The following is an 18083-nucleotide window of genomic DNA, read 5'->3' as shown; positions in this document are numbered from 1 at the left end:
ATGCAAGACGCAAATTAACAAGAATCCTGAACCGAGAAACAATGCAAGTATGCAATCAAAAGATACACACAATGTTGGTTCCATGCCATGGTTTACATCTATCAATAGCTACTTGGGAATCCGTATACCAATCATAGAGAGTGTTCCCAAACTTTATCATCGAGGATGCTAATGCCTGTAGAGGAAAGGAATGTTGCACTCAAGTTGAGATAACATGACCTCAGAAGGACCAGTGAACATTTTTCTTTAAGGGATCAATGTTTGTATTATATTTATTTGGGCTTCATGTAAATGATCAAAAGGATTAATGTCAAGGTCCTTGATGAGGGTGACAAGGCACTAACTAGATAAGTCTAAGGCTAAGGGTCTTGAATGCATTGAGTGTGGAAATGTGCCTAGGAACAAGTGAATAAATTAATATCCCAAGAGAGGGGTAGTAAAGATGCATTTAAGAGATACCCTAGAATGAAGACATGTGGCATACTAGATCCATCTAGGGAATTGGGGCTTGGTGGAATTTGCAAGCAGGAGCTTTTCACATAAGATCAAATTCTGAGAGTTTGCTACCACCAAGAATTGGCTGGGTGGATAATCAGTGCCTGCCCTGTGATTTATTGGGAATATGGAACAGGTTATACGTTAGGGAATGTATCATTTAGACATTTCTCGGTTCTCAGTTCTTGGGCTATATGGGAAGGTGGCGAGGATAGAACAGAATGAGTTTTCCACTTAAATCCCTGTCATAGTACAGCATTTGGCAGCTGCTGTTTCTTAGGGATGTCATGTCACTTGTAGATCTTTTCCAAAGAATTTTGCTGCCTGCAAAGCAGATCTGTGCAATAACTTATATATATGTACACATCATGGATGAATCTAGGAAGATGCCCAAAATCATCGTTTCCAAACACAATCAGTGCAGTTGCAATCTCATGACAGTCATTTGTAAGGTTGGAAACCATAAACTCTATCATGCATAGCAAGGACTAGCTACTGCGACATCCCCACCACCGTCATCAGCATCCATCGATGGGTGTATACCATACTAAAGACATGCTCTCACACATATATATCCACATAGACACACACGCACACGCACATCAGCCATGACAAAGGCTAGCACTAAAGGAGAAGGCTGGTAAAAAAAGTAGTCTCACATGCTATAGACTAAAGTATTTCATTTGTCTCTGCTATACGAGCATTTAAGCAAAATAATGCTTATAAAAGGTAGCTGATATGGCATCACACCACTCAAGATAGAATTTATTTATCGCGATATCAGCAGGCCACCACATGGGAAAAAACTTCACAAGGCGAAATTTGCATGTCTGCAAATACAGCAGGACCATACTTCTAAATGAGACCTTCTAAAAAGGAAGCCAACATTATGTGCGATCCATTATAAGAACTTTGTATGTATTTTGTGGGAGGGACCAAAGTACCAATCTTAACCATGTCTTGAATCCTTGACAGCAGCTTGAAAATTCACACAGTCTACAACAGCAAAGGATTGCGCACAAATGGAGTCTTTAAGATTTTTACCAATATCAAAACTTTTAGAGGCCTCCTGAGTTCTGTACATGAAGAGGAACCTCTACTTTCTTGCCCCTCCCTAAGCTAATTTAAAATCTCAAGGGGTTCTGCGAACCTCCTTATATCCCCTTGGCTTACTAGCATCACACTGCTTCCTTTGGCAATTTGCATTAACTAGCCCATTGGAATCTATATTTGTCGACATTGGGTCTTTCTCCCCCACTCTAAGGTGGTCGTGGACCAGCTTCAAAAAGTCCATATTATAGCAGTAGAAAATGAATTGTGAATATTAAAAGCTGCTTAAAATTGCATAAACAACATGCTAAAGCTGAAACCAGGACTTGTAATGCAAAATTTTGGACAATGCCTAGTAAAAGAAGTGAGGTGCCCTATGTAGCTTACAATGCCTAGTAAAGGAAGTGAGATGCTCCTATGTAACTTACAATATTGTCTTCATCATCAATACTAGTCCCAATAAAGGAGCGGAAATTAGAAAAACAGTGTATTCCTGGCCTGTTGACTTTCTGTTGGTGAAATGTTTCATGGCATGAGCCGATACTCTTGAAGATTTTGAATAGGTCAGTCAAAACAGTTGACGTGCAATTACACGTGCAATTACACATTGCTATTTCTCAATGGACCCTTAGCATTATGACATGAACAATGTATCAAACATTTCACCATCAGAAGCTACCCAAGCTCTCAAGGATTTTACTAGGGTCCAACTGACCACTGTGGTAGCTTGAATAAACAGTGGATATTTTTTGGCGCCCTTTCCATTCTTCACCAGGTTTTAATGTAATTGGTTTCTCAATCGCAGCAGGCTCAACACAAATCATATGCTTATACTCATCATCGCCAAAATCTGTCATAGCTTTGGCCTTTCTCTCCCAAGGATTCCACACGACTGTACAGATCACATGACACCAATGTCAAGTCAAGCCTTCCCTTTTTGCAGGTTTTTGACTTAGGCAAAACTGACATTTAGGCTTTAAGGTTCATAAAGAAAAAGGTAAGTATCATGGAACATGGAAATTACAACTCTCAGGTACCTGCATCAGGTAGTCCATCCTTTTTCAATACAAATGTTCGTTTCTTCCCGTGATCAATGATCGCTATCTTTGTTGGGGTGCTTAGATATATTCTGTCAGTCTGCAACAAGAAAGCCAATACTCATGTGTGCTTGAGCTTTCACTTTAATCTCTTAGAAAATAATATTAAAATTAAATAATCAATGAGCCTCTGACACAGTTACCTCTCCCTCAAAGGTTAGGGCATCTCCTTGCTCAGTGAAACGCTCACGGTTCTGTAAATTATCAAGGTAATCCAAAGTTTCTAAGCCTTCAATTCGTACCTCACTGCAGTATCGGAAACAGTAACCAGTCAAGCTCAGTTTCAAATCAGTCTATTCTGCCAAAGGAAAGGTTTTGTTACATCATTGCACAACAATAACAAGATGAGACCTTTGCCACTCTATTGGTCCTGAGTATCAACTACCATAACAAAGATCTTGGCCACTTTGAGTATCAACTACCATAACAACAATGCTAAATCGATTTACTTAATCAAGAAACTGAAAACCTCAGCCTCAATCCACCTGATATCTGAAACTGAAAAGTAAGTGTGCATGGCAACTGTGAAAGAAAACGGCTTGTTATCAGTGTTGCGAATACGTGCAGTGAGGGTCAGCTCTCCATCAGGACCCAAAGCGACTCGGAGGCGAAATTCGAAACTGCAGAAACCATTATAACTGTCACTGCATGACCTTATGACACATTGGAAACTGCAGATACAACTATTGCTGTCATTAATAATGACTAAACGACTCATCCTCTCACACATAGAAGTTTTGACATGTTACATCGACTGCATCTCCTCTCTCTCTCTCTCTCTCTCTCTCTCTCTCTCTCTCTCTCTGGGCATGCTGCTCACGCTCTTAACTTGTCCGTATATGCATTCACATACAAGCCTAACCACATACTGAAACATGAACAGGCAACAAGGTGTTCTGTAAGTGCATTAAGACATTGGTAACTTGATTGTGTATTACATGAAGGAATAAGAAATAAAGAAGAACAAATCATAAGCCTTGCATGAACATTAAGGTCTCTGAGGTAACGATAGAGAAACCATTAAGAGGCAAATCGCTTAATACTACACAGACGGTGACCTCAAATTTTGCTGAAGGGGTACCAGTGGTTCCAGATCTTTAAGTCTTCTTCGCTAGGCCTAAGGATAAGGTCAATGACGGCCTTGTTGGTGCTAGTAGACAAGGGAAGGGGATTGGGATCGATAGTCCAGAACCTATTTCGAGCGAATCCATGTTGCTCTGTTAAACCAAGGTTGCTGAACTGCAAGATTCACAATACCACTATCAGGACAATTTTTGAGATAGAAAACACATGCATAACACTTCTAGAGTGTGCATACCTGAGGAAAACAAATAGGAATTCCCCCCCGGATAGCCTTTGGAGGCCTAAATAATGCCTGTACAATCACCAATGCTCGTCTCAGCTACCAGTTACACAAACTCTCCCCACAAACTGGTGGGGCAGGACAAAAGATAGACTTGTTTCCCCACAAATTTACATCGAGCATACAGAATCGGTTTAGCTACGAGACAGATCAATTAGGGGGGCTTTCTGTATAGTAAAGCAATCAAATAGTTTGAGAATAAAAGACTTCATCACTCTCGATATTAAATGGAATCACTGCATTTGATTGATATCATGTGCCCTGTCATTCAAATAGAATGACCTTTGAGCTAACAAATAGTAGTTCTTCTCCCCGGTCATTCTTCCATGAGGTGACCTGGCCACCAAAGAGATGCACCTGTACAGCAAGCACATGGAAGATGACATCAGCATGCTGTCAATAATTTCCAATTTCAGTGCAGCAGTAAACCTGCAGCTATATTTGTGGACTATGCTGCTACTTTATAAAAAATCAAGAGACAATAGAAAGCTAAACAAAATTAAGGACCTTGTCTCAGTAGAACCACATGCATCAGCTCACCTGATGTCATAAGAAGTGCAGGAGGAGACTCCTGTGCTCAGAGAAGCAAGAGTGCTACTGCAGAACTGCAGCAAAGTCTTACAGGAAAGCAACATACCTACAGATCTGATCTATGCTATTCTAATCCTAACCAGAAAGCAGGAATATCAATGGTTAGTATAAAAGAATTTGTTATGCTTGGAGACTACTTGCCTCATCTAGATTAGTGTCAGATAATATGATCGAGTCATGCTGAAAGTCAATGATCAATACCTGGTGGTTTGCAGTCCTTGCATTGAAGTCCCCAAGAAGGAGAACTTCCCTATCGGTGGACAAGTCCATGATATTTGGGTACAAGACTGTATGGTGACGTCTCACCCTACTCTCGGAGCTCCCTAACAAAATGTGAGTAGGGAGGGGAAATAGCAAATTGTGAAGAAAGTGTCTCGCTGTCACAGAGGGTGTGCCTAGATTGGGTGCCAAAGGAGCGCTGTGTGGATTTCTTCCAGCTTTTAGGTCACGTGTGCTGAGAGGCTAGAAATTGGCTTGTGGGACTGCCAAACCCTTTGTAGCAAGTCGGATGCTTTGTGGAATGCCTGGACAGCTTTGCAGTGGACACAGACAGTGGGAAATGCCTTAGCCTTGCCTTGGCAGATGGGTTCTAGTGTACAATAGGGATTGGATGCAGTATGAAGCCAAGAATTGGCTTAGATAGTGGATTTGCCAATGAAGCAGAGTGCAAGGGAGTGAACCCTTGTTGTATAAGCACTTTTCCATTGTCAGAGGAATAAAATAGATACCGAAAGGGGCATCAAAGCATTTGGGGCCAATCTGTGTCTCTTGCATTTGTTTTCTGAGCAGGGACACTCTAGCCTCCCTTTCAGTGGTTTCAAAGTTATTTCTAAGTGATATTTAACTAATGGAAGTGGCTGGAAACGATGCAATGTGGCTGTAAATAGCGTGGGTGCTAAGATAGTTACAGTTTACTGAAGGCCGGTTTCAGAAATCAACCTGTTCGATTCACTGACAGAGACCAGAAAAACACAAGACATTACACAAGGCATGGTAACAAACTGCCACCCACACAGGGCACGGCACCCAAATCGAGTTACTCACACAGGGCACAACCCCTCAACATGATCTCAATCAGCACAGAACATCTTCCAAGCACAATATGCATGCTTCAGCGAGCACTTCGAGTACAAATTTCTTCTTCTTTTGGTTGTAGCTTCTGCTTTTCTTGCATGTCTAGGGCACTACCTCAATCAATCCTCTGACCAGAGATCCTTGTAAGACTTCTCATCTTCATGCTTGATTCTGTCTCACAAACCCGCAGACTGAAGTGGGCATTCACAAAGAGATGATAAAGAATGAAGTTTATACTTTCAAAACGCCTTGCCTTCGAATTGGGACAAAGCACTATGCCACAAAAAGTCCTTGTTCCCAAATTATGGTGAGATTCCAGGAGAGAACACAACTGCATGCATCTAGGAATCCGCCACAAGAGAGAAGAGACAGATCAATAATTCAAAGCAACAACGATGCAACATGCCTTGGACCCTCGGAATCCGTCTCGGATCTCTCTGGCCATCAGATTTCTTTGAGTTTCATGGACCCGAACCGCTCTAATACCATTGTTTGCTTTTAAAGCCTCACAACCCAAATTGATTTTACCACATAAAATGACGCTCTCAAACAATTTAGATTTCTCACATCAAGGAATGATTGAGACACAGCAGAGTACTACAAACCAGAACTATATCAAGCTTAGGAGAGACAACTTCAATTGACTCGAGACCTTCAGGACTGCAGCTCATTGCTACTGCAATTGTTGCTGCACTTACAAGAACATGACTCTCTAACCGACTCACTAAAAGATTCGACTAAAATCCTAATGAGCAGCTGCTCAGACACACACAATAAAGACTCAGAGAGCCTAGAAGGCTCTAACACAAAGAGAGAGAGAGAGAGAGAGAGAGAGAGTGTGTGTATGTGTGTGTGTGTACTTCGCCAACATGTAGTTTATAGGCATGTGTTGCCGCCTCAATTACCGCCATTAAACTACTGGAAGTCATCTCAGGTCTCTAGAAGCCACGCCTCTTCTTAGAACCGCCATGCTCACATATCATCTAATAACAAGTGTCCATGGATGCACCAGTCTATCAATCATTGTGCACCATCCACGTGAACCATGAGCCATGCAAGTCTCCACGCATTTCAGCCACTCTTCCACATCCATGAGCCAATCATAACGCACCAAGTAAGAGTCTCCAATCCTCCAAGGTTCAAAGGCACCCCCCCATGAGAGGATTTCTGCCAACACGAGCTCCCTCCCAGAGACCATAGAGGAGGAGAGAGCTCCAAACATACCGATTAGGCTAAGCACAAGCAATGTTCTATTATTGATTTCCTTTCTCGACAACACTAACCTTCACCAGAGCTAGAGCCAGCCGAGATTCTCTCATACATAGGTTCCATCTCTTAGATAGCAGATGACAGATTGGCCCACTAACTTGGATCTATTTCTTAACATTCTCGTCTCAGAAATCAATTTAGGGTGTGGATGCCTACTCTAGTGGCCCCACCGTCACATGCACCCCTGCACTTGGGTGCGAGTTGACACCTAGGTACATCAAGAAGTGCTCGTAGATCCCTAATCTAGGTGATTTTACCATATGTTGTACCCCATTGTGAGTCCTAGTCCAAGGACAGTCAAGCACGAGCTACGTATGCAGTCTCTCAATCCTTAGGGTTCCGTCCTTGTTCACTGGTACCCACTCGAGAACTCAGTAGGTTAGTGCTTCCAATTAGGGTGTAGTTAGGTCTAGGTATCAGCCTATGGTAGGAGCCCATAAGGACCCACAAGGGGCCAGGGCTGGTCTATGGAAGAAGGCAGGAGCCCCAAAAGATCCCCTTGAGGCAGCTCCAAGCAAAATGAAAAGCGCTGGGAAGGCACCTTATATAGGCTGCCCTTTGCCCCTCCCTATGCAGAATTTAGGGCTGGCATTTATGGCCAACCAGCCGACCGGCTGGTCGTCTGATTTAGGCTGGTTGGGTCAGCCAAAACAGAGGACCTTGCGGCCCTCATTCCTCACTCAGTTCCTCCAGCCTTCAGCTATCCACTCCAGCCCCAATGCAGCCTGCAGGACAGCAGCAAGTTCCAGCAGTCCCAAGTGCGATTGGAAGAGGGTGTCCACACACACCATAGCCGGGCTTGGAGTAGAGGTTTAGGGTTCTGTTTCAGCAGCTTTTCCTTTTTGGTTTTCAATTCTTTCATAGCTGTTTCTCAACTCTCTCTCAGCTCCACATCTCTCAACTTTCACACAGTTTTCATAAGCTCCATATCTCTTAGTTTCCGTCCTCCCTTCACCTCTCTCACTCATGCAGCTCCGCTGCATACATGCAGCTCCGCTGCATGCCTGTCGACAGCATAAGCCTATAGCCTTGCACAATAGTCTACATTGACTGTGTGGGCAGCATTGGACCGTTGTCATGACTACGGTCTAGAGGATTGCCATTGGACAGATCCGTGTTTCATCTCATCAGTTGATGATCGAGATGGGGAGAGCAGCAGGCATACCCAAGGAGCAGCGGCTATGTATGCTTTGCACACTAGGAGTGATTGAGACAGAGGAGCATTTCCTATGTGTCTGCCCAACCTCTTATGAGATCAAGGGATGATACCATTGCCTCCACTAGGAGGGGAGCTGCTTCGGTCCACTCTTGATCCACTTCCAAGATCGGGTTTGCATTGGGCTATATTTACTTGAGATGCGCTGACACACAGAGACCCTACTACGACAGATCTGAGAGCAACAAGAGGCAATCAGGCCACAGGACAAAGAGGCTGACAGAGCACAGCATCACGTCACAAACTTCTATGCATTTGAGTCAGCCCTAGGACACACCGGGATGAAGGTGGAGGAGATAGCTGACATGCGGGCGGCCTGGAATACTGAGAGAGGGATGCAGAGACCACCTGCAGCACGGAGAGTGACCAGAGCACACTCTATTGAGGTCCGTCCTATCACAACTTTTCTCAGAGGAGACCACCCGAGGCAAGGGGCTACTCTGAACATAGCCCAATGGGTTTAGAGATCGAGGAGACCGCGTCCCCCTCTGCCACCACAACATGACACAACCCAACAGACGCAGATCCGAGACATTTTCACCACTCATGGGCGAGCTACCATGGTGCGGGCTTTGGCTTCTGCGCCTAAGTCTCAAATCTCAGCATGCTACAGCTCTCAGATAGTTGCTAATTGCTAGTCTCCGGGTTATATCTCATTTTGCTCGAGCTATTGAGTGTGTCCTATCACAACTTTTCTCAGAGGAGACCGCCCGAGGCGAGGGGTTACTCTGAACATAGCCTAACGGGTTCAGAGATCGAGGAGACCACATCCCCCTCTGCCACCACAGCATGACACAACCTGACAGATGCAGATCCGAGACATTTTCACTGCTCACGGGCGAGCTACCATGGTGCCGGGCTTTGGCTTCTAAGCCTAAGTCTCAAATCTCAGCATGCTACAGCTCTCAGATAGTTGCTAGTTGCTAGTCTCCGGGTTATATATATGATTTTGCTCGAGCTATTGAGCTCTGTAGAGTTATCCAGTTATCAGGTTATCAGCCTATCAGCTTATCAATTTTTCAGTTTCAGTTTATCAATTTAGTAGTCTTAGCACCCAGCAAGGGCCTTAGTACGCCCTTTGCTCCAGCCCACTAAGGCTTGTATGAGATCATCCCTTTGGTGTACTTTGTACCTTGTCCCATAGGCCCAGGAGGTCTTCCGCGGACGTTAATACATCTCTCTCTCTCTCTCTCTCTCTCTCTCTCTCTCTCTCTCTCATAGGTTTTACATCTAACTCCCCACCTATTCTCCACTTATTTTCAATTGTGTGCTTGAGGTAGTAACAAGTGTGAGCTGAAGTTGCTTGGGTCTTGCAATTAGATAGGCTTGTTATAGTTTGGGTTGTGTAAAGTAGCCCATGGTGCTTCAAGGCATGGGATATGTGTAATACATAGGTTTTGTTTTAAAAGTGTCTCCTTTGTGAAATGGCTCAATATAAAGTCACAATTGACAAGCATAAACTGGAAGAGGAGGAAAAAATAACTCAAAACTTGACCCAATGGATAAACATGCTCAACCAAACAATCACCAAAATTAGTATCGCTTTGGAAGACTCAGAATTCAGGGAGCAAATAGTTCAAATCTTACCACCTCCATTTAAAGACATCGAAAAAACAATTATTGCAATTAAAACCCCAACACATTACATACAATCAGACATGTTTGATCTAAAGAAAGGACACCAATATATTCTTGCAAACACGACTGTAATGGAGGCCAAAATTGGGCAAAGTTAGTGGGGGTTACAATCAATTGGGCTAGGGATGGTTTTGGGCTTAAAAGGGATATAGCTAAAGGGACTCTATAAGCCCAACTCGCTCCCATTGTACCACGTCTTTTGATGTAACACCTTATCCTAAACCTTTCCCTCTCTTTTGATGTGACACCTTATCCTAATCTACTACCTTCTTCTCCCCACATCTTTCTATGTACAACCTTATCCTCATCTCTCTCTCTCTCTCTCTCTCTCTCTCTCTCTCTCTCTCTCGATATATATATGTGTGTGTGTGTGTGTGTGTGTGTGTGTGTGTGTGTGTGTGTACATATATATATAGATACATGCATATATGTATATAGATATTTCTTGTGTATTTGGACAGAGTTAAGTGAAGATGGAGGTGACAAGGATTATTACTTCCACTATGGATACTTATGGAATCTAAACGCAATCCGTGTAACGTGCCAGAAGGCATGTCATTGACTTTGGGATAGCTTACGAGACACTTCCATGACCAGAAGCATATTGCTATGGGATTTCATTACTAGGTTTCCTCCATCAACACAAAGCACATGACGTAATCTGAACAGTGATTGACAGATTCCACATCTCATTACTTGCAAGAAGACTCTAAAGGCAACAAAAGCCGCATCACTTTTTATCAAGCATATGTTTTCTCTCAGCAAGCATATGTTTGCTCGCAGCTCGTCATGGAGTTCCCAAATCTACCTGGTTGGAATTATTACACAGCTACATCTATGATCATCCTCAGAATGCTATCTTCTGATGGTGGAGTTTGCCTACAACAATATCATTCACTCATCTATAGGTAAATCTCCAGCTGACGTTATTTATGAGAAGCCTTTACAAATTACGAGCACACTGGATAAAGAATTTGCTGCAGATTCGTTTGTTGAGGACCAGATTTCAGCGTACGAATATGTGCATGTTATTTATGTCAAGCATATCAAAGGAATTCCAGAATTCATGGAACAAGATTGGGTATTGCTGCGACTGAAGAGAGCAATACTGAATTCCAAAGTTGGAAATCGAGTTATGTATGTGAAACTCACCTTGCAATATTTTGATCCATTCAAAAGTTTACAAAAACTTAATGATGTTTTTCCTTTCGTTAATATCTTTCACCAAATTGAAGGATCCATAATGCTTTTCATGTCAGCCTTTTAAAGCATTATGAGAAACCCAACTATATATGAAGAATACGGTAAGGTTGAGGATGAGGATGAGATTGTTGCTTCCAAGCAAAACATTTGACAAAAAAGACTCTCATACTCGTGGTGGACGCTATGAGCCAAGTATCTATTAAAGTTTCAGCACTACCCACTACAGATGCTAAGCCAAATGGCTGCGCAGCAACTGGAGCAGGTACAGCAGGCACCCAACTGCCATATGGCAGGTCAGGACTGAAGAACCCTGCAATAGCAGTCGGGTGACACATGGTCTGGTCAGCAGGCAGCAGCAGCAGTTAGGTCTTCCCTCTTCCAGCCCTCTCCCTATATAAAGTCGTAATTTCCCTTTAGTCCAGCATCTCTAGAGCTGCAGAAACCCCAGCTCCAACCAGTCCTGCAGCGGGCTGCAAAGCATCTCCAGCAGCCACAGTCGATGCAGCAGTCCCAGGAGCCCATGCAGCTCCAGCAGCAACAGTCACAGCAGTCGCCTCCGCAGCGCCCCATATCCTCTACAGGATATCTTCTCTCATGGGGATAGTTCTCTACAGCATAGCCTCACCCATGGCTAAAGGAGTTCTCCCAGCTGACCAGGAGGCCAGAGAAGAACATCTACGAGCTGATCAAGAGGCCAAAGAAGCTCACCTCCAAGCGGCCCGGCAGAAAAGGAGGAATGGAATCAAGCTTTGCTATTGTCATTGCTCTAGGCCAAAGCAGCAGGCAAGGTCTAGCAGCGTACAAAAGTTTTGGGATATTGGATAGGCAGCTACACTTCTCCTATTGCTCTTCCTTTGACTCCATCCTCTTCCGTTCACTCTCCTTCACTTCCGCTCCCTCTCCCACAATCCTTCTTCCATTTCCACCTCTCGTTTCTTCAATCCCCAGTCCAGCTATATTCTACCCTGGAAAGGGAACATCCAGGTGACCGGCTCACAATAGACACCTATGTAGCTCGGTCTGGCATAGCAGATGCCTGTTGTAATAGAGCTCATTTTCTCCTTAGATCTTTACTTCTGTTCTGGATGTTTCCCTTTGAATATGCGCTTACTCGTTCAGATTCATTCACAAAGTCCGATTCAGTTGAGCGATTCTCGTTATAGCAAGAAAAACGTAGATTCCAGTTACCTCTAATCAGGGTCTAAAATAGAAGAGAGACCGAGGGGGGAAAAAATAACTGTGTGTTCCGATCTCTCAAAGAGTCGCAGCGATGACACAAGTGTACATCCCTTAAGCCTTTGTCACGTCGGGCAACGCAATGGCGAACTTTAGAAACCTACCTGACTTGACGTATGTTAAACCCTCTCTTCTTGATACACCTAGAAGCCTTTTCTGGAGGCTTCATCGACATCGCAAGCCGTCACTCCTCTTCGTTTGCTTCTGAAGGCAGGGGATGTATCATCATCTCTCTGAGTAAGGATCGATCTTCTTCGTGCTTGGATGGGGGATAACGGAATTTAAAAGAGGAGCCTCCTTTCAAGGACCTGAAGTCGTTCATGCGTGGAGCAGTTTTTGCTTCGATCGAGCAAAGGTCCAGGTTGCACCTCCAGGTGCAGCCTTCTCCTTACAGGGGACGGCAGCTGAGTTTTCAGGCGCTTCTTTCTTTCCTATCCTCCTCCAGCTGCTCGTTTCAAGACATGGGATAATCGATCTACGAGAAAAGCCTCATTTCAGCTTTGTTCGTATGGACTCGCAGCATGACGATACTTGGATCTAGGCAACTGGACCCCTGGATGACGCTGTCCAAGCATTTGGACAGATGAGCTAGTCTCCCTATTGTTTTAAGAGGTAGACCATAGTTAACCTCCTGTCCAGAAAAGGATGAGCCTCCAGTTCACACCATTTTGATTACGAAACTCGCAGATCTGAATCGGACGAAATGGGAGAAGGAAAAGAAGTTCCCGGGCTCTGAACCCTTCCTTCCGAACGAATCAAACGATATGGTAATATCTAAGTTATAAGCAAACGATTTCAAGGAAAGCATCGACAAGTATAGATTACGATGCAATAAAGCACCTGGGCAGAAAATCCACGCGGGTCTTTCAAGAGCACCACGTCGAGTCCATTGTTGTCTTTAGTCACCTCAACCGTTGGCTGCTGGTCGCCCGCGTTCACCACTTCTTCCACCATTGGGGCACTCATCGTCGGGGAAGCCCGTGTCTCACATAAACGCGTTATGTGGAGTGACTAAGCGGTCATAACGAGGCATGAAGCTTCCGTTCAAGGGGTGAAAGCTGCGGAGAGGAACGAAGAGAAAGGAGGAAAAGGGAGGGCATGGTGCAAACGAGGCCTCTGGAGCTCTCTTTTAAGGTGTGCAGCAGACGCAGACGGGTGTATGAGCCTGGAGAGGATGCAGAATAGACTTGGGTGAGTGGGGAACAAGACCCACAAAGCAAGTTTTGAAAAAGATTGCAGGAGAAGAAGGATCTGGATGAGTGGAGAGAAACAATAAATGGGAGTGTGAGTCCCCTGGGAAGACGAACAAAAACTGGATGTGGATAAAAAGGAGAAGGGAGGTGATGGATGGGGATCGATGAGTACTAAAGCAGGTTGAGTCGAAAAGGATCTGGGAGCAAAAAGGGTGCAGGGTAGGATGAGAGGGAAAGGTTGCAGATTAGAATGGATGTGGATGAGAGGCTGGGGGAGGGAAAAAGGCGGTTGAAGATGGAGAGACAAGCTGTTAAACTTAGGAGCTTAGAAGCTAGATGAACTGTGAGAGAGAGAGAGATAGAGACACAGACAGACAGACAGAGAAGGGCTGAGCTATGAAGGCAGGCAGCTCAACTTAGAAGATGAACAGGAGGAGACAGGAACTTAGAAGGAGATCGAGCAAATAGGATGGGGATGGTGGACTTAGAAGATCAACAGGAACTTAGAATGAGAGAGGCAAATAGGAATGGGATGGTTGACTTAGAACAGAAACAGGAGATGGACTAAGAAGATGAATAGTAACTTAGAAGGAGATAGGCAGATTGGAAGCGGACTGCTCCCATAAAAGATCAGTTAGCTGAAATTGGAGAAGCTGAGGATCTGGATGACTGCCAAAGGGAGGGAGAAGGGCTGAGCTATGAAGGTAGACAGCTGAACTTAAGAAGATGTAATTCCTTGAGAAGGAGATATGGCCAGAAAGAGGGAGAAGGGGGGGCTGAGCTATGAAAGGTAGACAGAACTTAGAAGAAGAACTCCTTGAGAGGGAGATGGGGCCAAAGAGAGGTAGGAGGGCTGAGCTATGAAGGTAGACAGCTGAACTTGAGCAGATGAGAACTCCTTTAGAAGGCAAATAGGATGTGGATGGGCTGAGCTATGAAGGTAGAGACAGCTGAACTTAGAGGATGAACTCGTTTAGAAGGCAAAGAGGAGAGCAGTTAGCTGAATGTGGAGCAGGAAGGGAGAAAAGGACTGAGCTATGAAGATAGGCATCTGAACTTAGGAGAGGGCTGATGGGCAGATGAGGACTGAGCTATGAAGATAGAAGAGGCTGAGCTATGGAGATGGACAGCTGAACTTATTAGAAAATGAACAGGAAGATGAAGTTTTAGACAGTTGCAATTGTAATTTGTAGTCTCCCATATAGAGAGGAGCAGTTAGTCCCAAGTTGGAGAAGATGAACAGAAACATCCTTAATTATTAGTTAACTGTTTGCTTTTGGACAAGCCTCCACATATTTCGAGACAACTGCTTTTCCCCCCCTTTGTCGTTGCTTTCTTCACACCGCCCAACAGTCGCCTTCCTTTGTTTTGTGTGAATGTGGACATTGGTATATATCAATATTAGTTATTTGTGTGTGGGCTTTGGGCATGCCCCACATAAAGTAGGGGGAATGACCTCTCTCTCTCTCTTCATGCAATGTCTCGTTGATGTCAGTGCTTGCACGAAAAGCCGGCTCTTAAAACAACACAAAATAAGTACTGCTACTAGGGTAAATAAAATTTAAGCGGAGGACATAGTTATGAACCTATAGGTATATGGGCAAGTTTTTTCACTTGTAGAGTTGTAAATAATAGCGCTTCTACCATTTTTACGGCTTATCAGCTTTTAAGCTCCGAAGCCACAAGAGAAGGCTCTAAATTCGACCTTGGGCAAAAAATTGCCCACTAATTTTTCCCCTGAGGAGGAATGCCTTGACATGCCTGCACCTGTGGCAATCTATTATAGCTTAGAGAACAGTCCTTACTTCAAGAGTTTACAACCATAAACAAGCAACTTGGGCTCTCATGAGAAAGTACCTACCCAACAGACCTAAAAACCAAGTCTGCATCACAACTCCAACATCAAAATCCAAGCAACGTTAAGGGGAAACAATGCCAAATCCTGGGTGGTTGGTGGAAATGCACTCTTAATAGCTCAAAAATGCCTTTCCATGAGAGGCAGGATTCCCACCCCATCTAAGGCATTTTGGGGCTCCACATTTGGAGGGCCTAAAAAAATGGAAACCTGTGTGTGCTTAAATATAGAAACCTACAAGTTTGCAAGTGTAATCCAAGAAGGTAGCATTGGCTACAGGGAGAAGTAGCTTGTACTCATGGGATTGGAGTTCTCTAGATGTTGAATCCCCCAATCTGATTTGGCTAGCATGGGAGCACACTCTAAGAGACAACATTCTCAATTGCTTCCTTCCCTTACCAAGCAAGTACTCCATAATAATGGAGGAAGCCTAGAAGGAGTATTCCCAAACCTAGAATCGCCAACATGAGCATTCTCTGCTTTCGCTAGCACGATAAAGGGTGGCTAGCTTGAACTGAGAATTTTAAAGCAACTTTATCAAGTGTTGCAAAAATGGTATGTACATTCATGAATGGTCGTGCGAACAACTCAACAGCTTACATACTTAGTTGTGCTTTTCTTTACCAATGTAAAATTTCTTTAAAAGGTATTGTTCGTATATGGTGCTAGATGTTTTCATAGCAGACATGGGTATTAGGCTTCTAATGACTCAAGGTGTTCATTGTACACATCATAGCTCTATAAGAGCTGATGGACACCGCATAGACTCAATGTATTGGGAGGTGTAAGAAGGCTTTCTTTACCAATGTAAAATTTCTTTAAAAGGTATTGTTCGTACATGGTGCTAGATGTTTTCATAGCAGACATGGGTATTAGGCTTCTAATGACTCAAGGTGTTCATTGTACACATCATAGCTCTATAAGAGCTGATGGACACCACATAGACTCAATGTATTGGGAGGTGTAAGAAGGCTCAACAAGAGGGAAAAGGACGAGACGTGGATATATCTATATCCTCTTGTAGTTCATTAAAAGAGTGCAAGCAAGCATAGCAGTGCATTTTACAAGAGTTTTCGAACTCAAGCATGGTAGTGGAATATGTACTTTATGAAGAAAGTGTGGGTGAGCATAGCAATCCATCTTAGGAGAGTTCAAACCCAATGGATGGAACCACCATTAGAACATCATACGAACTCCTTAGGTTCCTACAATGGGTAGCCCAACATCAAGACATTGTATGAACTCATTTGGTTAGTCTTAACAAGCAATGAACATTAGTCTCACTTCTACTTCTACCTTCCAAAAGTTTGACCCCACCATCCTTGCATTTCAAGCAAACCCCTCCCTAGTATCAACCCCTATGCAACATGTACCTGAAGTTTCTACACTGAAATAGTGTGTAATGCATGCCTCCTCCAAGTACTACCCATTCTTCACTGAGCTTTTTCATCCAAAATTTACCCTAGGGGTATAATAAATACCTCCCCTAGTACTACCCATTTGTCAATAAGCTTTTTCATCCAAAAATTACCCGGCAAGTATGGTCAAGAGTTATTTATGTCCCCCTTAGAACCGAAAATGGAAAGTCCCTATTAATTAGTCTTGCCTCGTTGAAAGCACATGCCAATTAAACTAATGTAAACTAAGGTCAATTATTAATGGCCCTAGTACTATCCATTCTTCAATCAACTTTTTCATCAACCATTAAACGTACACCATTACATCAGATATTGTTGAATACATGCCTCCCCAAGGACTACCCATTCTTCAATAAAGTTGGCACGTTATCTTTATAGTTGTGGATGACACCCCAAGGACTACCCATTTTCTAATTAAAAAAAAGGCCTATAAAGTAAGCACGTTAGCTTTTGGAATCCTAGGTGACATATTGCATGGTCCTCTCACAAGGTTATGATATGCTATTGTGCTTGGTCCTACTTTTAATGTGCTCCTTTCATATGAGTATCTTTGAAGGAAGGTTCTTGTGCCCATGATATCACGCTCTACTAAACATCAAGCACAATAAAAGTATGAATATCATGTCAAAGTTTGCTTTTCGCATACACTTTTAGGGTCTAAATATCACAACGGTTATAGTTGCTTCGTGGGACATCTTATCAACTAGGCAGATCCATGTGACCTATAAGAGTCCATCTTCCTTGAATATCAAGACATAGAAACTAAAGATGGTATCACTCCTCCTCTAGTACACATCTCTTGTACAATTTTATACGCCTTCTCAACTACTAGGTGGTCCCTTTTATACCACCAACCATAACTACTTAATATTTTCCTTTATAACTACCTTCGAAGACATTGCTTTCTCCAAACAAAAGAGGGCCCTTTAAAGGCATCCACACATTGAAAAAGCATAAAGTTGGACCCTAAAAGGAAAGTGACAAAGAAAACTATATTAATTAATAGGAGGAACCTTGTGGAGATTAAAAGATGCTGTTAGATTTCCCCACAAAAATAGCCCACTTGAAACATTATTTAAGTAGATGCTTCTTATCAGAAACCATCTTACACCAAGAAGTCACTATTTTATCCCCTTTCCCAAAACTATTATGAATAGAAGCATTCTACTTACAAATCTAGCATAAATTAAAAATATTTTATTAAAATTACACCACCAATTTGTATTAAAAATTCAATAACTACCTTTGCTCAAATACATTCTAGGATCTTTTCTTCTTCCTCACTAACATACCAACTTTCAATCAACTTGCTTGTTGTAAAGCTATGATTTCTCAAAATCAAAGCATCAAACCTTAAGGTATAAAGGATTTAAAGAATGACTCAA

General features: G+C 43.2%; 1 protein-coding gene across 1 annotated transcript; it reads right to left on the bottom strand.

Annotated features, from left to right (window-relative positions):
* Nucleotides 1-1871: 1871 nt before the first annotated feature.
* Nucleotides 1872-14441, bottom strand: LOC147888795 (putative glucose-6-phosphate 1-epimerase). Its single transcript, XM_087393004.1, has 8 exons — nt 13073-14441; nt 4288-4362; nt 3961-4017; nt 3724-3881; nt 3128-3262; nt 2786-2888; nt 2583-2682; nt 1872-2437 (listed from the first exon to the last, which is right to left on the bottom strand). The coding sequence occupies exons 1-8, from the start codon at nt 13196-13198 to the stop codon at nt 2214-2216; spliced, it is 978 nt and encodes a 325-aa protein (XP_087249130.1). The 5' UTR covers nt 13199-14441; the 3' UTR covers nt 1872-2213.
* Between the last annotated feature and the right edge of the window lie 3642 nt (nt 14442-18083).

This window comes from Dipteris shenzhenensis, chromosome 21 (genome assembly GCF_047967505.1).
Source record: "Dipteris shenzhenensis isolate YYH24624 ecotype China chromosome 21, Dip_SZ_1.0, whole genome shotgun sequence".
Classification (NCBI taxonomy): domain Eukaryota; kingdom Viridiplantae; phylum Streptophyta; class Polypodiopsida; order Gleicheniales; family Dipteridaceae; genus Dipteris; species Dipteris shenzhenensis.
The sequence above is the reverse complement of the archived record's forward strand: the minus strand, read 5'-3'. Positions and strand labels throughout refer to the sequence as shown.